Below are 24805 nucleotides of genomic sequence, written 5' to 3'. Positions count from 1 at the left end.
GACCATACTCAGGACAGGGGAACATGGGGACTGTCTGTACTTCACACTAAATTTTCTGTCATTCTAAAGCTGCTCTAAAGAATACAGTCTATAAGGTTTAAAAAGTCAAATGAACAGAAAACCATATATTCAGTAAGATGCTGAACTGAGCCAGCTGGGTTATGACGTCCTGGAAGATTATATTTTCTCAGTCCTATTCTTGAGTTCCACAGCAAACATGTGACCCATTGATACATTGGGGGGAGGCAGTGACACTACGGGGAGACCAGGGAGCAGGCTGTGACGTTCTTGGCTGCCAGGCCCTCGGCTGGCCAGAGGGAGGGTCTCCTCGCCAACAGTCGAGGCCTGTGCCAGCCCATCCCTGGAGACCACACATGGGTGGGCAGGCAGGTGTGCACCAGATCCCATGACCCTGTAGGAGGGGCCTCTGCCTCCAGGCTCTCACCCTGTGGGGCCTGCTGGGAGGGTGTGGCCCTCATGGGCTGGCAGGGGGCCCGGCCTGAGGCCGGTAAAGACACAGCCCCACAGCAAGGCTCCTGCTGCGCGTCCCGGCGCCCCCCCCTCAGGAGGCGGGACCCCCCTCAGCTCCAGGCAGGACTCTGGGCTCAGGCTTCTCCCGGGATGTGGGGGCCTGCGTGCCAAGGGCCCTGAGGGTGCCGAGGCACATCTGCAGCTGGCTGTTGGGGCCGTCTCAGACTGGCACTGCCCTGTCCCTCCCTGGTTTCCGTCACGACTCCCTAAGAGCGTCTGGACAATCGTGCGGGAAATATTTGCCCCCCTTTTGCTCCCAGGCACTTCTTGGCCTGACGGTGGTGGGCAGGCCAGGCAGGCTTTGGCCAATGGAGTGTGAGTGGCTTTTCAGTAGCAGGATCTGTGCCTGCTGCCCGCTGGCCCTCCCCTCTCAGAGGGAGAGCCGGAGAGCGTCCATCCCCACCGCAGCCCGGGGCCAAGGCCAGTTGAGTCAAGCCTGCCCCACTGACCCCAGGGACTGCACAGTGCTTGAGCCAGGGGGACCTTTACTGCTTGGGGTGATTGCTAGGTGGCTTTACTGTAGTGACAGCCAAGTGACACACTCATTCTGTGCTGAGCAGATCCTCTGAAAGCCTGTGGCCTCTGTGCTGCATGGGAATTCGGTGGTTCCTGGCCTGGGGGGCCAGTGTGGGGACTGCATGACGCCAGCGAATGCTGCTTTTGTCACCACCTTTACAAGCCAGATGCCAAGTCGGCCACTGGTGCATCCCCACTCTGTGGAGTGCGGTGTGGTGCCCAGGCTCAGGTTGAAGTTTCAGAGCCCATGCCCGCATGTGCATGCTGCGGTGAGAAAGGCCAGCTGCCTATGCAGTGGACCAGCCTCCCATGGCAGGTGCACCTGGGTTACTCCCTGCAGTGCAGGAGGCATTTGCTTTACACAAACCCCCAGGGCAGGGGCATTTGGGGTCCACTCCGGCCTCAGCATCCCTCGCCTGTCCTGGGATGGGCACAGACAACAGACCCGCAGTGGCCACCCAGCTCGGGAGTTCTGTATGCTTCCTGGGCCCTGGGGCACAGGGGTCACTTTCTGGCTAAGCTGGTTAGCCAGGCCCTCTGTTTCTGGCCATCAGGAGCCCAGGGAGGGATGCAGTGAGAGGGGCTGGGGCAAGGCTGGGGCCTTGGGGTATGATGGGAGGTGCTGGGTAAGTGCTGGGCTACTGGATATCGGCCAGGAAGTGATTCACACTGGAGGGTCCTTACTGCAGCTTTTCTGCAGGAGCAGAGCTGCGCCCTATACCTGCAGGGCCCCATCAGGTGACTCTTGGGGTCTGCAGGACCACCCAGGGCATGTAGGTTGCTTTTGGTGCCACTCCCTGGCTTTTAGAATGTCCTTCTTCAGCTCTGGACCAGTGTCCACTAAGGGATCCCTGTGTGCCTGCTGGCTGGTGACCACCAGGCCTCCACAGCTCTCTTGGACAGAGGTAGCTGCCCCTGGCCCTTGTTCTTCAGGGGACACTTCAGTATTATTACCTGGGCTGCTCCAGCACCCAGGACAGTGGCAGTGCCTTTGACATTCAGAAATCAGTGTGGAATGATGGATGGATGGTGGATGGATGGTGTATGTATGTATGTATGGATGGCTGGCTGGCTGGCTGGCTGGCTGGTGAATGGTGGATGGATGGTGGATGATGGATGGTGGATGGTGGATGGATGGTGGATGATGGATGGTGGATGGATGGGTGGATGGATGGATGGATGGAGGGAGGGAGGGACGGATGGATGGTGGATTGTGGATGGATGGATGGTGGATGGTGGATGGATGGGTGGATAGATGGATGGATGGGAGGATGGGTGGATGGATGGATGATGAATGGTGGATGGTGGATGGTGGATGGTGGATTGTGGATAGATGGGTGGTGGGTGATGGATGGTGGATGGATGGATGGTGGATGATGGATGGTGGATGGTGGATGGGTGGTGGATGGGTGGTGGGTGGATGGGTGGTGGGTGGATGGATGGTGGATGGATGGGTGGTGGATGGTGGATGGATGGGTGGTGGATGGTGGATGGATGGGTGGTGAGTGGATGGGTGGTGGGTGGATGGGTGGTGGATGGTGGATGGATGGATGGGTGGATGGATGGATGGATGGTGGATGGTGGAAGGATGGTGGATGGGTGGTGGGTGGATGGATGGTGGATGATGGATGGTGGGTGGATGGATGGGTGGATGGATGGATGGATGGTGGATGGTGGATGGATGGCAGATGGGCGGATTTGTGGCTGGAACTCTCTTTATGTGTAATTAGTGCTCAGTAAATGTTAATTATCTTTCTTCTATTCTTCTGGGAAGTATCAGAAGAGCTGTTGATCATCCTGGGCCCTCATGCCTGATTGTCTTAAGTCCTGCGTGTCTGCACCTCAGCCCTGAGCTGTGTGCTAGATAGCCTGGTGTAACAACCCTCAGGAAGTTTAGTGCAGATGAGGAGAGGGAGAGAAAGGAAGGAAGTGGGTAGACACATAGAGGGAGGGGTGAGGGGCGCTTGGGGGAGATGCTGGGACTGGCCTCGGAGTGGTGGGCCGGCTGGACGCTGGCTGGAATATCACTCAGTGGGGAGGGATGGGGCTGGGGGGACACTGCACAGGAGGGACAGATTGTGGTGAGGCCGTGGCCTCACTGCCCCCATCCCCTTGGCCATCTGCTCCTGTTGTTCTGTCCTCCTGGGGAAGCCAGGTTTGTCCAGGTGCCCACCTCTCTGGAAGGACCTCAGCAGGTGCCCAGCTCTATCCCGGCCCCCTGCTTTTGCTGGGTCTGGGTGTGAGCAGGTGGGCCTGGCCAGTGAGTCGGGCAGCGGGTGGGGGAAAGGGGTGTTTCTGTGAATGACTCTACCCGGGCTGGTGGGGGTCCTGTTGGAGTGGCAGTCTCCTCCTGGGGCTACTGGCAGGGGCGTGGGGCCCTGTGCCTGGTATGGTGTTCATTCGACTTGTACCCTGCGGCCAGCTTGGTGGGGGGGCGGGGGGCAGTCCTAGTCTGGGTCACTCAGTGGGGGAGGGGCCCTGGGGCTGGGGGCTGGTCCCCCTCAGGTGGACCTGTGCCGGCTCTGAAGTTGCTCTTGGGGGATCCCGGATCAGATGTCCCCCCGCCTGGACGCCCAGCCCCAGCCCAGGCCATGTCGCTCTCAGCCGTGGCCTCCCTGTGGTGGAACCTGCTCCACTTTGGATGTGTAAGAACGGAAACCTGGGCCACCTGACCCGCTGCCTGGCTCAGCACAGAGACCTGAGGCTGCTCGGGCCCTCGCTCCCCCGGGGGATTCAGATTTCCAGGTGGGGCCCCTTAGCCTGCTCCAGGCGGGGCTCACAGCAGCCCTGAGTGCATGAGCTGAGTCGTGGGCTGTGGGCACGCCGGAGCCTTGGCAGTAAGGGCGGTGACCCCTTGAGCCATGCCCATCAGGGCCGACTGGAAACAGAATGGGGTCTGCCGTGCCCAGGCCCTGCCTGCCGGGCTGGGAGGCGCTGCAGGTCTGCCCAGGGCTCCACACACCTGGAGAGCTCCTAGGCCTTCAGGGAGAGGTGGGCAGCCCCAAACCCACAGAGCCTCCCCCGCCTCATTCAGTCAGTCCCAACCCCGGCCGGGCACAAGGGCAGACCCTGGGTGTGTTCCCCCACCCAACTGGCCCTAGCCCCAGAAATCCTCCCAAGACCACCTCACACCCTCCCCCACAGACCGGCCGCGGGACCCCCCACCTGACCTCAGCTGGCCCACAAGCCCATGTCCACCGTACCCAGCCAAGACCCCAGAGCCCCTTGGGCTGCCCTGACCGGCAGGAGCCCCCTGGCCTGCGGCGCCCACAAAGGACCAGGGGCAGCTTTGGCCTCCACCGGGGCCAGGGGCTGGCATCCAGCCTGGAAGTGCAAGGCGTCTCACAAATATCAGTGCTCCCAGCCTGGAGGGAGGGTCCCTGCCCCCTCTGGGGAGGTGGTGCCTCGGAGTTGCCCCCCGTGCTTCCTTGCAGAGCTGTGGTTTCCTGTGTCACCCCCAGAGAGCATCAGCATGTGGCCTTGGGACATTCAGGGGTGCTGCCATCTGTGTCCCGACTTACAAAAGCAATTGGTAAATATTTAGGGATTTGTGAGCTGGCGGATAAACACCAGAAGCTTGGCTTCAGCCATGGTGGTTATATTTACACCCCGGAAACTGGCAAATGCTACAAAGCTCGTTGTTCTTTGAAGGGCTGCCAATCTCAGGACCCTGGGCTTTGTGACCCGAGTCAGGCCAGAGCTGGGGGCGGAAGGGCACCAAGGGGATGAGAACACACAGCCTGAGTTTGGGCCAGCTGGACCTCTAACTTCCGTGGACATGCCGCATGGGGTGGCATGTGATCCCTGGGAAGCCCCAGCTCTGAGAGCACCACGCACCCCGGAACCCCAGAGGCCTTCCAGGGCCTGGGCCATGCAGGGTGGCTAGAGGGGCAGAGATGGGCGAGGCATCTTGGCAGATGACACTGCGGGGCAGGCCACTTCTGTCTTTACTAGGGGTGGATGTAGATAAATGATACTTCCCCTCATATGACTATTTTCACCAATATTTTAAACTTAAAGGAACCAGCTCACATTTTGAAATGGAAATATAGAAACAAGACTATACTTGTGCCTAGAATAGTTGTTTTTATCTCATGGTCTACCCCTAAGTTTTAAACTGTTATCTCATGTGTATCTGTCACCCCCAATGCATTTGGGAACAGAGAGGGATATAAAAACCATAACTTCCACATGCCCCAGTAGCCCCTGCTGCCTGGGGGATGTGGTGTGGCAGCAGGCGGGAGCTCAGACAGGGCCCTGGGCAGAGACCCTGCCCGGCCATCTGTGCACTTCCATGAGCGTGGGGAGGCAGCAGGCGGGTAACTCTGGAAGCCTCTTGAGCAGGTGTTCTTGGAAATCTTGGCTGAGCGGTGTGGGGTCCTGACGGCCCTGGGAGCTTGGCAAGCAGGTGCTTGCTTAGATGTGAGCAGGTTCTGGATAGTGAGAGAGAGAGGAACCGGCAGCAGGGAGCTTTACAAGCTTTACACGATTTTATACCGTGCGGATGGGGATTGAATGTGAGCTGAGCTGTTCATTATGTGACAGGGGTTCTCTGTCCAGGACCCCCAGGGCAGGGCGGCAGCCTGCCAGGCTGTGGGGTGCTGAGGACCCCCACCAGCCTCAGCAGGGGCTTCACCAGCCGGCAGAGCAGACAGGGACCCAGAAGGCAGGACCCAGTGCTGTAGACCGGCTGGGTCCTGGCCAGCCAGCGGCACACACTCCCGGCAACCTGTGCGTTTCCTCGGCTCCATAGGTGGGACTGGGGCCACCATCCCAGGACAGGGCAGGGTGCGGCTGGGAGGCTCCTTGCTGCTCCTGAGAGCAGCCCTGAAGCATGCTGGGCCTACCCCCCAGCCCTCTGAGGGCATCCAGGACCCGGAGCTGCACCCCAGCCCGAGGTCACCAAGCACCGCGCTCTTGCGGCCTGCACGGCAGCCAGGCCTGCCTGGAGCTGCGGGAACGGCCGTGTGCAGGGCTCTGCCGGGTCCCCACGCATGGCAGGAACAGGCAGGATAGGGACTCCACATCCTGATGTTTGCGTCCTCCTGAACGCAAGCGGGCCCTGGGGCAGTGTCTGTCCCTGCTCAGGGCTGGGCCCAGGGGTCAAGGGTGTAGGGTGTGGTCGCTGCTCCCAGCCCAGGGGTGGGGGCAAGGCTGGGGGACAGGCAGGAGTGGTGGGCGCCACCAGCTGGGCGCCCCCGCAGTGGGTGTACAGGTCTGTGAAGGGCGTCATCGAGCTGCCAGTCACCTGGAGGTGTTGTTATAGGCAGGTTGTGCTCTCTAGTCTGCGTGCCGACATCCTCACCCCCAGAACCTCAGAACAGGACTGCTTGGAGGTGGGGCTGGGGCAAAATGAGCTCTTTGGGGGCCTCCTCCCATACTGAAGGGGCGACAAGGCTGCGGCAGGCAGAGAAGTCGCTGGGTTGGGGGTGGCAGTGTGAAGGCAGGCACCCGCTGGGCCCCAGCTGCTCTGCGTGGCCAGGGGGTCTGATTCCCGAGGTGGTGGGTGTCAGGCACCCGGTTGCCTGCCGCTGGGGCCCTCCCAGAGTCCTTGCCCTGGAGGGGTCCCTGCCCCCTGGGGGCTTCGGGGAGTCCTCATTGCTGGGGCCCCCATGCTCCTGACCCCAGTCCAGTCTGCAGGGCTGCCCACTGGGTGCTTGTGCTGGGCACCCATGCTCTGCACTCAGAGCACCCCACTCCTGGGCTCCTTGCCCTCCTTGAGCCCCCTCCTTACTCACACCAGCCCTTTGCCCGCTCCCATCCGCCTTCCTCCAGGCTTTGCCCAGTGTTCCCCTCCCAGGCCTCAGCCCTGGCCCCCTGGCTCCCAGGCTGGGGGTACCAGCTGGCCCTAGCATCCCCCTGGCAGCCCTGTGGGTCAGCTGGGCCCTGCTTCTGGCCATACTGTCTCTGTGTGCTCCTGACCACCAGGCCCCCATCCACGAGCTTGCCAGCGTCCTCCCTGGCTGCCCAGCTTCACCATCCTGCAGGCACTGGCACCCTTCAATGCCAGGAGAGCTCCCAGACATCAAGGGAGGCCTGAGATGCTCTTGGGAGATGGGGCACATTCCTTAAGGTAGAACATTCTGGAATGTGGGCCGTGACAACTGGAAGGGAGAGTTGGGGTCTGAAATGCACAAGAAGGTCAGCTCCTTTGTGCAGGACAGGCTGTGGACACTGCATCAGGTCCCAGGAACTGGGGGTCTGGGGAGGCCAGGGTGGCCCCTTGTCCTCCAACCCCAAGGGATGCTCAGAGAGCTTGGCTGGTCCCACAATCAAGCCGAGGGGCACAGGAGTAGGGGCAGACTTGGAAGGCCAGAGTGTCAGTGTGACCTGGTGCCTGACCAAGGGGGGCATCCAGCTGCTGCCATGCTTCAGCCCCAGCAGGTGCTGTCGGGTGTTTGGAGCAGGAAGGGATGGGGTGGGGGCATAACTGGCCCCAAGTCCATTCCTGTCACCCTGCTGGGACCTGGCTGCCCAGCTTCACCAAGCCGAGTGCAGGCAGGGAGCAGGAGGGACCCCTGCAGTCTCACCCCTGCTGGCTGCACGCCCAGCTCTGCCCCCAGGGTCCCCCCAGTGGCCAGCAGCTCTGCTCCTGGAGCTCAAAGGGCCTGGTCCCGCAGCGGCCCTCACTGCCCTGCCAGACTCCCTCTAGCCTGAGATGGACACCCTGCCACCTCCTGCCTCTGCGTCAGCCCTGGGCCCCTCACAAAGGGCCATGCTGGGGGTGTAACACGGACACTTACTCTTTCTCTGTGTGGGGCCAGAATCTGGCATCAGAGGCTCTGGGGAGGGTCCTGCTTGCCTCTGCCAGCTGCTGGTGCCCCAGGCGGCCCTGGGCTTGTGGCTGTGTCCTTCCAGCCTCCACCCCCACGGTCGGCGCTATGGCCTCTCCTTGGGACCCGCCCTCTCCAGCAGGACCTCATCTGAGCTGGTAAGACCTGCACAGGACCCCCCACCCCACAAGCTCGCCCAGGATCTGGGAGGATGTGCATTCCAGGGGGGCCCCTGTGCACCCCTCCACCACCCCTCCATGCTGCCCTTGGGCTCTCTGCCCCTCCAGGGCCCTGTGCCACCAGGGCCTGAGAGGGTTTCTGTCCCTTGGTGGGACCTACCAGCCCTGCTCAAGAGCAGGCAGCCCTGGGTAAAGCTTTCTGGGCCCGGATCAGCCCAGTACAATGAGTTCCGACCATCCCCTTGATGTCTTCCTCCTGGCCCCCCATCAGCCTGACCCTGAACGTGCCTTCCCACAGCAGTAGCGTCAGTGTGAGGGTGGTGGTGTGCAGACGGTCCTGCGGGGGCTGGAGGGAGGCTGGGGCAGCAGTGGGGCCCCTCCGGCTCAGCTTCCCCCTGGCAGGACTGTGTCCACAGAGGGCAGAGTCCCTGGAACCCCCTCCTCCTTTGCTTCCTGGTGCTTAGCCTTTCCTGGGGATCTGTGTCCCTGGCACAGAGCGAACCAGACCTTCATGGGACCCTGAAGTCCTGTGTGAGCCACGGCCCCTTCCAGCAAGTGGCACAAGGCCGGCCATGGACATGAACAAAGTGGAACTGCTGTGCAAGGAGCTGGACTCCGTCGCAGCTCTTAGCAGAGGAGTGGGAGAGGGGGTGCAGGCGCCCTGAGGGGGCCTTGGGCCTTGGACCTCGAAGTGGACCCTGTGGCTCGTTGAGGGAGCAGCTGGCTTTCTGTGGCTGGTCCTGAGTTGGAAAAGGAAAAACCCTAGGGATGCCCCCGGCAGTTGTTCAAGTCTGGGCTGTGTGCTGGCATTCCAGCATTCCCAGGGGCTATGGGCAGCAGGCTGCCCTGCGGACGGGCGTCCTGCAGTGGGTGTTGGCGCTCTGCCATCACAGGTGGTCCCTGAGGTCTGGGTGCATGTCCAGTCTCGGATGCGCATACCCAGCCAGCCATCCACATGGCTCTGCATTCATCCAAGAGCACAGAGTCCATTCCCCGCTCAGGCCTGGGCCCAGCGGTGGTGGGTGCAGGGTGTGGTCCCCGCTCCCAGCCCGGATGGGGGCAGGGCTGGGCAACAGGTGGGGGTGGTGGGCGCCGTCCAGGGGGGCCACCCCACCTCGTGCAGCCTGCCCGCTGTCCCCACAGCAGCTGCTCCAGCTCACCTGTACTCACGGTGTGCCAGCCTTGGAGCTGTGACAGCCACAGGCCCGCCGCTGAGCCTTCCTTCTGCCTGGCCACTGTGCCTTCCCGGGGACACAGGCTGCGTGTGGATGCATGTCATTTCAAAATGGTCTTCAGTGATACAGGAAAAGAACTAAGTCTACTGGTTGCTAAAAAAATGAACAAATTTAAAACTTGAATGAGACTTGGGGGCTTCTTTTGTCCAAACCTTTCATCTTTCCATGGTGGAAACAGCGCTGAGAGTGTCCGACGGAACGCGGCCAGGCTGGCACGTCCTGCCTGTAGGTGGGGCCTACCAGGGCACAGGCTGCATGCACAACAGAGCGGCCCTCAAGAGCTGCTCGCCTCCCACGACAGGGCTCGCCCTTGAGCTGTGGAGTTCAAGGCAGATGTATAAATGCAGAACCAGTTTTATTTCCGCCACACTCCCAGATGGTGCTCTGCCTGTCCCCCCACGGGCCCCGCTGAGGCCTGGGTCCTCAGATTGACTCCCTGCGCTAATAATGCCTTGACCGCTCAGAGGTGGTGGGTCTGCATGACCTTCATAGGCTGGTGTGCAAACTTTACTCTGGGGAGCCCTGGGGCCCTGATATGCGTGCATGCATGTTCGCGTACATCTGCTTGTGTGCAGCGTGATAATCTTGTTTTGAGTGTTTGTGCCCTCTACTGGTTTATCCAGGCACTGCCATCAGCAAAGCTTCCTAAATGGAAGTGACCCTATTCCCTGAGATCCAGTTTCACCGGGAGTGACAGTACATGCAATCCCCCTTACCCCCGCCCCCGCCCCCGCCCAGTGCCTTAAATTAGCCCAGAGCCCATTTTATCACATCAGACAAGCCTGCAGGAGCGGTCCGGGGCTGGCGCAGGGATTCCCAGTGTCGAGAATGCAGGCTCCTTGTGTCTCCCTGACTCACTGCTCCATTGTCAGCAGCAGGGGCTTTGTCCTTATGGCTCAAAATGTCTGCCGAGGGTCCAGCCATTGCATGTGCTTTCCAGCTGGCAGGAAGGAGGTTAGGAGACTAGAAGGGCCTCCCCTCCCTCTAAGCATGCTCCCGGGAGGTTGCACATCCGCTTTGCTTACTCTCCTTTTTGTGGCTCCACCTAAACCCCAGGGAAGCTGGGAAATCAGTTCTTGTTTCAGGATGTGAGGTTCTGCTCAGAGGGATACTGTGCTTCTGGAACTGTGTCCCCATGTGCAGGAGGAGACTGGGATGGGAGGTGGAGGAGTCCACACCCCACCCTGCAGCCCCATCTTGGGGCAGGGCTTGAGATGGCACCCCCAGTCTGTCCTGTAGCCCCTCTGTGGGACTCCTGGTGTTTACCTGCAGCAGTGCCAGGTTACTGTGACCCAAGCCACCCACCAGGCCCTGTGGCTCTCTTGTTCCCAGCGGCTGACTCAGGCATTCCTGACTCTGCTCAGTCATCGCCAGGAACGTAGGTGGGAACAGGATGGTTCCCACCCCCCGGGAGGCTGCAGGACGGCGGGTGGAAGATGAGCCCTGTGAAGGGACAAGACCATGAACCCCCGTGCCTCCGTGTCTTCATTTGCAAATAGGTCCCTGGCAGTTCCTAGCTCAGGCGCCATCAGTGTGGGTACAGTGCACAGAGCAGAGCGGGAGCACCAGGGAGGAGCCGAGCGCTGAGTCTATGAGAACCTGAGCTAAGCAGCTTGGCAGCAGGGGGTGCAGAGGGCAGACCGGCCTCCCCAGGGAGGGGGGCTGCAGGGCTGGGGGAGGCTGGGCTGGGGAGGCTGGGATGGGGGGAATGGGATGGGAGGCTGGAAGGGGGGAAGTGGGAGGGGTCTGGCTTCTGGCTGATGCTCTGCCCCCGGCTGCCCTCTCATTCGACCCCACGTTCAGGTCTGGGAGGCTGGCACTGGGCTCCCCACTCAGCTGCACCAGGCTGGCTGCATTCCGACTCCCTTAGGTGTGTGTGGGTGAGTTTCTGAGCCATCAGGCGGTGCCCCAGCCATCATCTCTTAGACATGTTGGCTTTTATTGCTTAAGTGTCGTGGTAAATAAACCTATAGACAATAGCTTAGAAGGTGCTTTCCAGAAAACAGTGGTTTTTAATGGTCACTTTCAGAAAGACCAGAGGAAGGAGGTGGGCATGGAGGGAGGGCCTCACTCAAACCCGCCATCACGCAGGGAGGTGGGAGGTGCCCTGGCCTGGGCTGGAGCCTCCGCCCTGCAGCCCCATCCTTGCAGGCGGCCGCGGGGCTGGAGGACGGTGGGTGCAGTGAGGACGTGGGCCGTCGTGCATACAGCGAGATGTCAGGAGTGCTCAGGTTAGCAGGACCCATAGACCCCCGGCCTTCAGTGTGCGGAGGCTGTCAGCCTCACAGCTGCGGCAGAGAGGCAGCTTGTCTGCCTCAGGATCTGCCGACGATGGCAGTGAGGAGGCTGGAAAGCAAACACTGCCCAGTGCCTTCAGCACAGCGGGGGCTTCACCACCTGGTGATGGTGGCTTGCGACTCTGAGAACATCCCCTCCTCCGGGGGCCTCCCCTCTGGCCACCCATGTTCTTTTTGCCCTTCCTCTGGGCTCGGGTGACTGACAGGGGACTGGGCCAGTGGCTCAGCACAGGCGGCAGCTGGCACCTCCCCATCTCTCATGGGACTTCCACCTGCCAAGGACCTGTCATTCTGAGGTCTGGCCACAGCTCCCTGTTCTGGGCTGGCTGGGCTATGGGGGAGGTTTCGCCCCCCCAGGAAGGGTCTTCTGTGTCATCTCCTCCCACCCTGTCCTCTGGGGACCTGTGCCTGGCGGTGGCATCCCCTCTCTGTCCCCACCACTGTGACTGCCTCCGGGGAGTCCATGTGGGTGGGTGCAGATATCCTTTCATCCATGGCACTCGGAGGATGCCCTCAGGCCGCTCCCCCGCCGACTCCCAGCTCCTCCCAAGTGGTCGATGACCAGCTGGACCGCTGGCCACCTGGGAGCTGAGTGGCCAGCATGGGTGATGGCACGAGGCTGAGATCCTGCCTCCTGCAGGCATTCCCTTCTGGCCCAGCCCCATCACCCCGCTGGGTGGGCCGCCATGCCGGCCACCTCAGGAGGTGGGTAGACCCCGCACTGGGAGGTGGTGCCTGCTGTGTCCAGGGTGCGGACTGGTCTCCCAGGCAAGGACCCCACTTCCCGCCAGTCAGAGGTGTGAGGGAAGCCACGCGGAGGCCTGCCTCCTCACCCCAGGGCCCTGGGCTTGGCTCCGGAGAATCAGCTCCTCCCTCAGGACCACCGCGGCAGGTGAAGGCCGGAGGTCCCCCCACCAAGGAGGCCCCCCACGGGGTGGGCACGTTGGGTGACCTTGTCACCCTGGGTCTGGGACAAGCCTCTGCAGGGACAGTTTTCTGCCCAGAAGGTCCCCTTTCCCACCCAAAGCTCTGATGGCTTCAGACTTGGAAAGCCAGCAACATCAGCTCGGATGGAGGTTGGCGCCAGTCTTGGGTGGAAACTTGGGGTCAGGGCCTGGGTCTACTCTGCGTGTTTTGGCCCTGCACCCACAGACTGTGGGTTCTGGGCTGACCTGAGCCGGGAGGTCCTGGGGGCAGAGGCCACCACCCACCGGCTCCACCAAGTGTTTCATTGCCATCGAGCTCCTTCCATCCCTTCTTCTCATAACCACCCAAAGCCCAGAGTCGGAACAGCAGTGAGTGTCACTCTCCTGCGCTGGTGGTCTGGTCAGGAGTCCAGGCAGACCCCAGAAGGCGGGTCTGCTTCCTGTGGCCCTGTGGGTCATCCCCTGGGTGGGATGGAAGGCCCAAGGAGGCCTCGCACGTGCCTGCCACCGCATTCCTCTACGGGACCCCTTCTCCCTCCTCACCGGCCCCTCCTCCTCATTGCTGTCCCTGGGAATCCTGGAATCAGAGGAGGACACCAGGAAGGGACACGGAGGCCTCTGGGCATCAGGCAGGGGGGCCCCACCAGGGCCCTGGAGATCCTTCTGCAGACACGGCTCTGGACCACGGAGCCACACGGGGCCCCAGGGCACAGACCCTGGGGGTGGCCTGGGCTTGTGCCCCCTTCCCCACAGGGTGCAGCATGTACTAAACAAGCCTTCCCTGACTCTCTTTGGGGACCACCAAGGGTTCCAGTAAGCAAGCGGGGCTCCAGACAAGCAGAGGTTCGGGGAGTGGGTGGTGGCCTCTCCCTCCCCACATTGGCCTTATTTTTTCTGGGGTTTTATTGCACCTTGCCCTGCTCATGAGGCCAAAGGCCAGCCTGGGGTTTGCTACCAGTGCATCCTGGTTGCCCCGGGAGGGTGCTCAGGGGCCCCCTGGTGGCCCCCTGGCAGCAAGGTCCCCACCACATACTCACCCCTCCTGCTGCACAGCCTCCTCAGTCCTGAAGAATGCTGGCCAAGCTGGGAAGCCGGGCCATCTGCTGGGCCCCTGAGCAGAGCAGAGATGGGCCCTGGAAGAGAAGGATGGGAGGAGGGTGCCTGGACCTGCACCCCTGAGGGAATGGAGGACCCGGGGGGCCTGGGCACCTGGGGGGAGCCCTGAAGTGGGGATGGTCCTGGGGATCCTTCAGCGAATCGAAGGAGATCCAGCAACTCACCAGGCTCGGTCCTGCCCAGCCTCATGGGGCCACCTCACCCAGAGGCCTCCAAAAGGCAGGTCCACCCCTACCGAGGGAGGTCAGGGCCTCGCTCTTGAAGCCCACGCCTTGCGGGAACACCCCACCCCAGGCCTTGTCATCATGGGGATGGCGAGAAAGGGACACAGTGACCCAAAGGCACAGGGCGGGGGCACAGCTGGGTGGTCAGCGGGGACCCCACTGAGCTGGACCCTCCCATGACCTCCTGTCCTGTGAGGAGGGGCTAGGGAGAGGCGGGGCTCCCCAAAGGGCATCCTGTCCTGCAGTTCAACAGAGGCGATCCCCATGCAGCACCCTGAGTGTGGGGGGTGGGAGGGAGATTGAGAAAGGGGCAGCCCTGGGAGCGCAGGGGGCCTCAGCTGAGCACACCCCCGCATGGGGGATGCCAGGCCTCCAGCAGGACAGCCAGCCTCCCTGCAGACTCCTGGGCACGTGCATGGCTCGGAGCCTACTCCCTGGAGAGCCCTTCTTCGTGGGCGGGGGTCCCATGCCTCACCCTGGGCCCTAGCTGGTCCCTCTGCTGAAACAAGCCCAGGTGTCCTGGGCCCTCAACCCTGCTCACTCCCCCTGTTACCCCAGGTCAGGCTGGCCATGTGGGCAGGAGGGGCAGGTGGCCCTGAAAGACCCCTCTGTGGTGAGAAAAACAATGTCAGTGTTTCTGAGCAGCTGCCTAGGTGCTCTGTATGTGAGCCAAGCTTGCAGGAGTCGGGCCTGTACATCAGCCCAGCCTGGGCACCCATCCCAAGTACCTCTCTGCTCTTCTCAGGGCGCCTTGTAAAGGGACCCTCAGCATGGAGCCCTTGGAAGTGAGGACCGCAGGCCGACCCCCTTGTGAGCACGGGGTGCTTGCTGCCCTGCTCTGTCCTGTGCGGCTGTTTTCGGAGACTGCCCTGCCTACCTGTGGCCCCTCTACCCACCCACCCAGCGGGCGTCTGTCAGTCATGACCCTGGACTGTGACTTCCTTTGGTGGGTGCATTGAAACCATGCCTGTAATCAAAATGACCCGGGTTCTTAGCAGAGTGGGAGCCTGGGTGCCGAGGAGCACCTGCTGCCCGTGGGGCCCATGTGGTCAGCGTGTGCAGGTCGCGCCTGCAGGCTCTCAGTGTCACACACCAGTGCCGGCCTCCCACGTGCCTTCCCCGGAGCAGGTGGCCTTGCCCAGGTGCACCATCCTCCTGAGCCGGGCACTCGGGCACTGAGCTGTGGTCCACGGTCGGGTCAGGCCTCATCCTGGGCCAGGGTGAGAGGGGAGGGGCCCTGGAAGGGCCCGCAAGGAGTCTCATTCCCATCCGGGGGAAGGGGCTCTGGACCCAGGCCGGGCTGCGCCCCACGCTATTTCCCTCCCAGCCCCATGGGCTTTAGGGTGGACTGTCTGCGCTGCTCCCCAGCTGTCACTGACACTGCCTTTCCCAGACTATCTATTTCCTCTGACTTCTGACCTCCAACCTCAGGTCCCTGCTCTGAAGTCTGAGGTCAGGATCTGCACCCTACAGGATGGTACCAGGCCCTTACCCTGCAGAGCTGACTCAGTGCAGCTGCCCCATCCCCGGGTGACCTTGTCCTCTGAACCTGGGCTGCCATTCAAGACCACACCCTGGCTGGTCCCACCCCAAGCCCACCCTTCACGCCTGGTGTCCGTCTGACCGCAGCCCTGGGTCCAGCCTGGAGCCCCCAGCTGCATCCGTGTCCCTGTGCCCCAGGCCTTCACCCCAGCCTGAGCCTGGCCGGACGCCAGGTGCAGGTCAGCTTCCCTGAAAATCCCTGACTGGCCCGCCCAGGAGCCCCACCGGTCCTCATGCCCCAGGACCCCCACCACACACCACCCCGGACCCAGTGCGCAGGGCAGGGCTCCTCATGTCCCCTTCCTCCAAGTCTCCCAGGGCCACTGCACGGCTGTGTTTCCCCGAGGGAGCTCCTGCCCCTCTGCCCTTCACCAGGGACCCCAGGAGTCTGGGGCTCTGCCTGGGCCACATCCTTGGTCAGTGGAGGCCACACCCTCAACCAGCCTGGGGGTGGGGGGCGCTCCAGATCCACAAGCCCACTGGCTGTGCGCCCTTCCCCTGCCTCCCCTCCCACTGCCCTCGGGGCCCCTCCCCTCCCTCCACACACTCTCCCATCCCTCCCCTCCACGAGACCCCCTACCCTCCGTGGTACCCCCATCCCCTCCCCCTCCCCCCACCCTGTCCTCAGCAGACTGGTCTGGGAAGGGCTGACCTGACCCCCGACCCCTGTGTTCTGGCTCCTTACAGCTCCAGGCCTTTCTTCTAAAGGAATTGCCATCGTTTGCGTGAGTTCTTGGGGAGATGCAGTTCAGTGGGTGGAAACCGTGCTCTGCTCTGACCCCTCCCCACCCCGTCCGCAGTTCACGGCTCTGTGAGGCCCTCTGCTCCTGATGGCCAGGCGCCTCCAGCTCTGTGTCCTCCGGCAGCTGGGGGCCACCTCCACCTCCCACCACGGGTGCAGGGGCGGGGGCTCCTGGTAGCCACTCTCCTTTGTCCTTCATGGCTTCTGTGTCAGGTCCTGTGTGCGCCCACCTCCTGGCGCCCTCCTTGGCTGGGCGCCCTGCCCTCTCCATTCCTGCCCAGTCTCCTTTTGCAGCCCCCACCCTCTGGGAGCTAACACCCTGGGCCCTACCTGCCTCTGCAGCCCAGCAGGCCATTCTGCCGACTCCCTTGGCCTCTGGGAACGCGCTGTGGCTCCCCACCCGGCCCCTCTCTGCTCCTGACCCCCAGGCTCTGGCAGGATCTCCAGTCATGTTTGTCCCTTGTGGGCAGGAATGGAAAGGCCTGTGCTCAGGAAGTGCTGGGCCAGCACCTGGTGAGGTGTTGGGGGCCATGGTGGCTGCTCTGTCAGGGTGGTGAGACCAGGCCACCAGTGTGCCCAGCAGGCACAGGCCTATGTGCCCTCTGCCTGCTTACTGAGGATGTTAGGCAGGAAAATGGATATGAGTGGCATGGAAACTGAATAAGGCTGGGAAAGCCCACTAAAAAGGACCCAGAGGTAATGAGTTAATCAGTTAAACCTCAAAAAGCCAGGAGTAATTTGGCCTGGAATGTTCAAATATTCCCCAGATAAGGGAGGGTATATCAGCATACCCCAAGTCTTTATTGTGTTAATCATGCAGGCCCGGCTTATTTTTTAACTTTACCTATATGTGTTTTTTTTTTTCTCCTCTGGCCTTAATCAAGTAATTTGCAACCTGGGCAACTAATTTAGCAAGCAGGCCCAGCCATAAACCACATAGTAAAAGGCAGGAAGGATTCCATCTTAAAAATAAGATTGCATTTTAAAACCCAGGAAGTTAAGAAGTAAGATTCTTAACTTACTCTTTAGCAAACAGACAATGACTCAGCCTACCAGTCTTGTTTGATCTGCCCCCAGGCCAAAACCCCCTGTATCTCAGGGAGAAATCAGAGCAGTAAATTCCTTGTGTTAAATTAATTTTAAATATTCAGGGACCACTTAACAAGTCTGCAACCCCAGCCCATGGTCACATTCCTGAAAAGTCCTTAAAAGGGGGAACCCCCAACCTTTCAGGGCACTCCTGAGGTCACCCACACTTTCTAAACGTGTAACCTTTTAACTTTAAACTTTCTCTTTTCAACCCTTCAGGGCGCTCCCCTCTCTGAGGTCACTGCACTTTCTAAGTGCACAGACTTTCTCTCTTTCAATAAAACTTGAACCATTCAAGGCGCCTTTCCGCCTGAGGTTACCTGCTGCACTTTTTCTCTCTTTTAAATAACTTTAAATAAAACTTTTACTCTGCTTCACCACTGTGTCTCTGCCCTTCAGTTCTCTGTTGTGGCGAGTCAAGAACCGAGGACAGGCAGAGGGAAGTTTGCCCGGGAGCCCAGCGGGCCGGCAGGCACCGAGGCCGTGCTGGGATAGGTGCGTGAGCAGCTGCTGTGCCCACAACCAGCTGGGGGTGCTAGCCTCATCCTGGCCCCTGGCACGCCGCAGGAGCCCGTGGGGCCAGAAAGTGCTTCCCAAACAATTGTTAGGGGTGAACTGCTTGTTTTTCTTGTGATAGAAATGCTGCTCCCACACCACTCCTTGAGGCACCAGTCTTAAAGCTCAGCTGCACGATGGCCGCCAAAGGTCAGCACTGAGCCTCAGGCCCCGAGTCCCTCGGACGGCAGTGCCTACTCATGCACAGCCACTCGGCTCTAGAACACACTTGGGCTCCCAGGCCTCAGCACCCCACCCTCGGGCAGATGTCAGGACCTGCTCCAGGTAACTGTGTGCACCCAAGACTCCTCGGAAGCCCAACCCACATGATTGTTGGGTGGGGAGGCCCATCCACCCTCACCGTGGGGGCCCGGGACCCCAGGAGAGGGGAGAGTGGGGGAGGGCAGCCCAGTTCCACTGAACTTATACGAGGCCTGGGCAAGGATTTTGAGCATCATGGAGGAGGAGCAATGAGGGAAGGGGCTGACTTTTGGGGGCCAGAAGACACAGGGGTGTGAAGGTGCTGAGGCAGGTCTGGAGTGAGCCTAGAGAAGGGGCAGGGGGTTTGGGGAGAAGTGGCCTGGGCTGGGAGGAGCGGAGGTGCCATGTGGGGACCCCTGAAGAGGCTGTAGGTGCAAAGGCAGGATCCCCAGATCCCGCGGCCCACCCGGACTCCTGCTCCGCCCCGACATGGGATTCTCCCTAGGGATACTGGGTGTCGGTCCATGCAGGGCCTCTTGGAAAAGTACCCTGGTGAGGCCGCTGAGAAGTCATTTCCTGGGGTTGATGGTTAATTGAGTGTGCAGGCTTGAAAACAATTGGACCCATTTCTGGGAATCCCGTGAGAGGGGAGGAGCTAGTGATAGTGGGCAGGCTGTGGGAGAGGGGGAGTGAGGGGGCAGGGGTTCTGGGGTCAGGTGCACGGTGGCCAGGACCCCGACCCCCACATACATTGGGGCCCTGGGACCCCTGTGCTCACTGTCACTAACCTTTCTCTGGGCTGCCGAGGGGAGGACCTGCAGCTCCTGTTCTGCCATCCAAACAGCCCCCTCCTTCTCCAGCCCTGGAGCCCCCAGGTGGAAACGGTGAGGCCCTTAGCAGAGGCCAGTGGGAGTCCTGGCCCAGGTGGGGAGCAGTCAGAGGGGCCCTGTGCAGCAGCAGGAAGGTGAGATGCGGGGGTGCGGTGCCTCCTCCACTTTCAGCCTAGAAGCGACTGCCAGACGCATGAGGGCCAGTAAACCACCCAGGTGCTCCTACTCCCTTGAGAAGGGGGCATAGCGATTTACAATGAAGGTCTGCAGAGCTAAGAGACAGATGAAAAACCGTAATTCAGCCAGGTATCAGACCCAGAAACTAGTACTGTAGGTACCAATTGCTATTAAATTGGGAAAGATTAAAATGATAGCCAGTACTCCCAAAGGGCCCGTGAAATCCACTTGAGGTGTTTCTGGAAAGCAATTTTCATATTGTTCAGCCTAATAAGCCACTTCTAGAAAAATCTGCCCCAAGAGTTCAAAGATAGGGAAAAAGCTTTCTGAACAAGGATGTCTGTTGCAGCAGCATTTACAGGAACTAAAAACTGGAACAACGTGACACTCCAATAGAAAAATGGGTGACAAATGTAATATGCCCCTTAATGAGGGCTGGTGTGCTGTGATTTTTATGGCATGGGAAACACTATACATTCCATGAAAAATGCAAAATGATAGCAGTTATGGATATATACTTCAGAATATATGTGTAACACATACTCATGCATATATATTCAGACACACATCAGAAGAAAATGCCAGATTAATGGTTTATACCCACCTACAGGTGGTGGAATCATGCTTTTCACTCATCTCTTGTATTTGTCCTGCACTTCCCAGCTATGTTATACAAAGGTGTTACTTTTATAGTCACAAAAGTTATCAAAATACAAATGTGCACACATTACGTTTGCCCTACAAAACCGCCTCACCCTTGTCTGCTTCCGGCTGCACAGGGTGAGGGGAGGGCCCGGGTAGCACAGGGGCCGCACTCTGCCTCCTGTGCTCAGCCCACCCCATCGGGCTCCCAGGGCCTCTGGTACCAGAACAAAGGCAGGATCAATATCCCGCACCAGCTTATCTCTGGTTATTTCCTCAAACACCCAGATTGGTAACCACCAGCTCTCCTGATAACCCAGCAGTAAACAGGCGGCCAGGGAGGGCCCCAGGCGACTAAGGCCAGGGCAGTGAGAGTATAGCTCGTGTCCTGGGCAGGTGCCCCGGGCTGCCCTGGGGAGCGTGGCCACGGGCGCAGGGCCTTCCGGGAGAGCAGTGCTGTCACCCGGCAGCCTGGTGCCACAGGTGCCCAGGGGCAGGACAGCTGGGCACCAGCTCGAGGCTCTGCTGCTCTCCCCCTCCCCACCCCTGCCCCTCTCTGCCTGTCTCCCCCACCTCCCCCAGATGAGCCCCTATCATCTGGCATCCTGCCCACTCTCTTGTCCCTGAGGGAGGACAAAGGCAGAAGGGATAAAGATGAAAGTCAGGGTGGGCTTGATGGGGTCGAAGCTAATCCCGCAGACTTAACTCCGGCCCGAAGTCAACGCATCCAGGCTTGGTGGGGGCAGGAAGCACAAACGCCCTGACTTCTGACTACTCAGTAACTCAAGCCTTATAAACACGGCTCCTGCATGAAAACAAACGACCAGCCTCAAGACAAAGGTTAATGCCTGGGGATCACGAGACCGTCCCAGCCGCCCTCACCCGTGGGGAGCTCTGTCTTCCTGGGCGGTGCGTGTGGCCGGCTGACAGAGTCGCTAATGATCAACTCATGCCCCTCGTGCCTGCTGTCCTGGGGCTTCGGGGCGCCGTCCTGCTCCTCTGTGTTTATGGACGTCCCAGGAGCAAGGCCCTCACGCCTTGGCTGTCTGCCCAGCACAGGAAGAGGTCACAACTTGGCTTCGACCTTCCCACTGACCTGAAAGCCGGGTGCCCTCTTTTACTGCTAATGTGTAAATGTTTGAAGCAGAGCACGGGCCCTATTGTGTTACAATCTGATAGAGACATAAAATTGATTAAGGTTTGGGTCCACCAAACCTTAATTAAAGGCTCCAATAAGCTATCTGGTCCATTTCAACTATATTTTAAAAATTGTATGAAATCAGCAAAGATTATTGAACAATAATATTAATAACAGCTGCTCTTAGTGCCCTGTGGCACGTGGACTATTCTATGTCTTATTGGTGGGGTGTGACTCAGCTTTCCTAGGGGGCACTTTGCTATCCGTACCCAGACACAGGGGCAGCCTGTGGCCCCGCGATGCCCTCCCAGCAATCCACCCACATAAATAATCCACATCACGGATTGACTCATATGATCAGGGAACACGGATGTAAAAGCTCTACATTAATCTGTGGGATTACCTGAGGACTGTCCGGTGGGTCCAATCTAAAAATGAAACTGTAATGATCACATTGAGAGAATAAAGGGGAACAAGTCCATAACCATCTCAGAAGCATAGAAACGCGTTTCATAAAGCTCACCACTCGCAATGAGGCAGGGCCTCAGAGGTGGGCCACGGCTGAAGGGCAGGGGTTCCCTCGGGGGGAATGAAATGTCCTAAAACTGGCCAAGGTGATGATTGCACAACACCGTGAATTTACTCAACAGTGAACTGTACAATTGAATTGTAAATTGTGGTACTCGTATCTCAATAAAACTGCTACACAAAAGTAAGAAAGCCTCTTAGTAGAAGAGAAGGGGGTCCCTTAATCTGACAAGAGTTAGCACAAAAGCCTCCATACCCACCGGCCCCACCAGTGAAATACTGATGGCTTCTCTGGCAAGACAAGAAATGAGGGAAGGGAGGCCCTGTTACCAGGTTTGTGCTGGACACGTGTAAGGAGGCAAGAGAAACAAGAGAATAAAAGATGAAAGGGCGGGAAAGGATTAGATAAAACTGTCATTTTTCAGTTGGCATAATTTTGTGTTGAAAGTATCTTTAAAAATCAATGGTTAAAAGTATTAGGAAAAGATGTCGATATAAGGTCAATATACAAAAAGCAATTGTATCGCCATGTATATCAGTAATATACAATAGGAAGATAAACTTTTTTTTTGAAAGCACCATTCACAAGTGTCAAAAACAATCATATTCCCAAGAATAAATCTAATGAAAGCTCTTCAAGTCCTCCTCACAAAAACCCATAAAACACTGAGAGAAAGAAGGCCTAAATTAAGTGATAACGTCTGATACAAAACCATTATAAAGCCACGGGGATTATAGCCACATGCCTTCACAAAAAGGCCGCTTGCCCACATGGAAAGCGAGGAGACAGAGCAGCAGGCATGAACCCAGGGTTTCCGGTGAGCAGGTCTGCAGAAAGGGTGGGTGTGTGCATTTTGAGGAAGTGGTGCCTGGTCATTCGGTACCCAAACAGGAAAGGGTCCCGACTGCCACCTCCCAGTGCACAATGCGAAGAGGAAGGTCACCTTCATGTTCAGGGTGAAGCACAGCAGCTTCCAGAACACAGCGCAAGAGATGCCTTCATGACCTCAAGCAGCAAAGAGAGGCTGGAAGCAGGTGCTTGGATGACAAGGTCCTTTCACCCAGGACCCCAGTGAGTGGGAAGGGTGCTGCACCCCAGAACATAGTAAGGCATCCTGAGGATGAACAGGAAGGAGCTGGCATCCCAATAGGAAAGGACACTTAGATGGGGTTCATGGTAGAGAGCCGACAGCCAGTGAATGCACAGGATGGCCACCAAGGAAAAGCAAATGAAAGCCACAGTGGGACTTCAGTGGCCGTAACTCCGAAAGACAGAGGTGCCAAGGTGGGATGGGGGCGCCCCTGGGATGGCCAGGGGACTGGCTGGGCCCCTCTTGCAAGCCGGGTGGTGGCCTCTTTGCTAGCTGGGTGTGTGGGGAACATGGAGAAATCTGTGTGCTTGTCCCCAGCTGTAGCTGACTCTCATGTGTTTCCTGAGCATGTGTTTCTTCTGTAATAACAGTTGTCACAGCACCGTGGTGAGGCGCAGGCTGAGGGAGAGGCCGCACCTGCTGGGGGGCCCAGAGGCTGGCAGGACGGAGACCGGTCCTGAGAAGACCTCACCGCTAGCCCCGCTTAGCATCCCCAAGGTGGACAAGGGTAGCTTCTCGTGGTGCCTGGCTCTGAGGGAGGCGTGGAGGTGCCTGAGCAGCTGAGTGAGTTCCCTAGACTCTGGGGTGGGGTGGGGGGCTAGGGGCTTTGTCTGTGGCTTTATTGGCTGCAGTCCTTCTGGTTGTCTTCAAATATGGTTTCAGGGAAAGCAAAAGGTTCGTAGACTCAGATCGTCTAGCCCCCTGTGCTACCCCACAGTTCTGGACAGGAACTGACCCTTGTCACGAAGGCCACGGAGCGCCACTCTGGGCTCCCTGTTCCCTGGGACGCCGGCACCGGCACCCTCACATGGAGAGCATGTGAGTGGCAAGTGCCCTCCACAGGCCTCGGGCCTCGGCGGTGACCAGGACACAGCCCCTGCTGTGGGCCTCACATTCCAGTGGGGCCAGAACATACGGGTTAGCCAAGGGGCTAAGTAAGCCTCGAGGTACATTAGAAGGAAGAGGGCAGCCGATGGGGAGACGACGGCCCTGGGACTGGGGAGCAGCGTGTGAGGCATGGGGGTGGCCTGCATGTGTCCAGGCCACGGTGAGAAGTGGGGGAGCACCTGCCTGTGGGTGGGAGGCAGAGGCCTGGGGGGCAGGACCACCCCTGAGGGCCGCAGGCAGGAGTTGGGGGAACAGGTTAGAGGTCACAGAGGTCAGCCAGGCCAGGCCACCAAGGCCTTTGCCCTTAGGGATACAGGAGGCGATGGTGGGGTCTGAGTGGGAGGGCTGGGAGCTCAACCGTGGTCAGGATGCTGTGGCAACCTCCCTCCTGCCCTGCCTGCAGCTCTCTGTCTCTCTCTTTCTGTCTCTGTCTCTGTCCTTCTATCTCTGTCTATCTCTATCTCTTTCCCTCTGTCTCTCGCCATCTCTGTCTCTGTCTCTCCATCTGTGTCTCTCGTCTCCGTGTCTCTCCGTCTCTCTGTCACTGTCTCTCTGTCTCTGTGCAGTGGCCTCCACCCAGGCTACCTGCCTGTCTCAGGAAGCAGATGTCCCTAAATGCTAAACTGACCCTTTGCTTCCAGCCCCCACCCGTCTGCAGTTTCCCCCGTCCTGAGGGCAAAGGTTGGGTTCCTAAACACACCCTCCCCTCCCTGTGACCCTCACCCACCTTCACTGGATTGTCCTTGAATGTCAGTGTGGACGAGCTGTGCAGGGTGGTCGTGGAGGCTGGGGCACAGCCATCCAGCAGCCCAGACCACTGACAAGATGTGCAAGCAGAGGTGGGGTGACTGGCATCCTCCTGGGAAGGCCGGTGCACCAGGTTGGGGAGCCCCAGCCATCAGGGAGGCTCTGCAGGCTGCTAACCCTGAAGCTGGACAGAGGCTGCAGGAAGGGCGTTCCAGGGAGAGGCCCTGCTGAGGGATGGGTGTGGCCGGTCACTAACCTGAGAAGGTGACCAGAAGGCAGGCAGGGTGGCTGAGCTCAGGATCGTGGGTGGGGCCACGACCAGGCGCACGGCCAAAGCAGGGAGGGGATCCCGTCCACTCAGCGAACTCAGGAGCCCCGCTCCACTTTGGTCTCAGCTCAGACCCTGAGCAGGTCCTGCCTGCCCCCCCAGCCTCAGTGCTGTGCCTCTGGCGCTCCTCCATCCTGAGGTCACCAGGTGGAGGTCACATCGCTCTCTGGATGTGTGGCTGGTTTCCCTGTGTCCTGTGCCTGACCTCTCTGCTCTGAGGTTGGGACATGCGTCCCAACCCTGTCCAGGTGCCCTGCTCGGGGCTGCACCATACGTGGTGCTCAGTGGAGTACAGAATCCTGGAGCCCCCAGGGAGGCTGGGAGGCAGGCAGGGAGGGCCTATGGGCCCAGCCCAGAGGCCCCCCACATCCAACGTGGCCCTGAGTACCCTGATGCAGGTAGGATCCAGGCTTCCTGAGGACAGATTTAGAACCCAGAGCTCAGCAGGAGGGGTCTGGGCAGCTCCCAGCTCAGTGTAAGCTGGGCAGTGGCTGCCCCTGGGGCCAGGCT

General features: G+C 59.6%; 1 protein-coding gene across 2 annotated transcripts; it reads right to left on the bottom strand.

The window, feature by feature from the left end:
• Positions 1–5136: 5136 nt before the first annotated feature.
• Positions 5137–10229, bottom strand: LOC130682714 (uncharacterized). 2 transcript variants are annotated; one of them, XM_057497563.1, is made up of 4 exons: positions 10093–10229; positions 9387–9549; positions 9160–9289; positions 5137–5480 (listed from the first exon to the last, which is right to left on the bottom strand). In XM_057497563.1, the coding sequence occupies exons 1-4, from the start codon at positions 10156–10158 to the stop codon at positions 5186–5188; spliced, it is 654 nt and encodes a 217-aa protein (XP_057353546.1). In that variant the 5' UTR covers positions 10159–10229; the 3' UTR covers positions 5137–5185. The 2 variants fall into 2 exon arrangements, 1 of the variants encoding a protein (XP_057353546.1); XR_008996006.1 differs by lacking the exon at positions 9387–9549 and having other exon boundaries at positions 9160–9327.
• Between the last annotated feature and the right edge of the window lie 14576 nt (positions 10230–24805).

Source organism: Manis pentadactyla, chromosome 2 (genome assembly GCF_030020395.1).
Source record: "Manis pentadactyla isolate mManPen7 chromosome 2, mManPen7.hap1, whole genome shotgun sequence".
Lineage (NCBI taxonomy): Eukaryota > Metazoa > Chordata > Mammalia > Pholidota > Manidae > Manis > Manis pentadactyla.
This window is presented reverse-complemented; position numbering and strand designations above follow the sequence as displayed.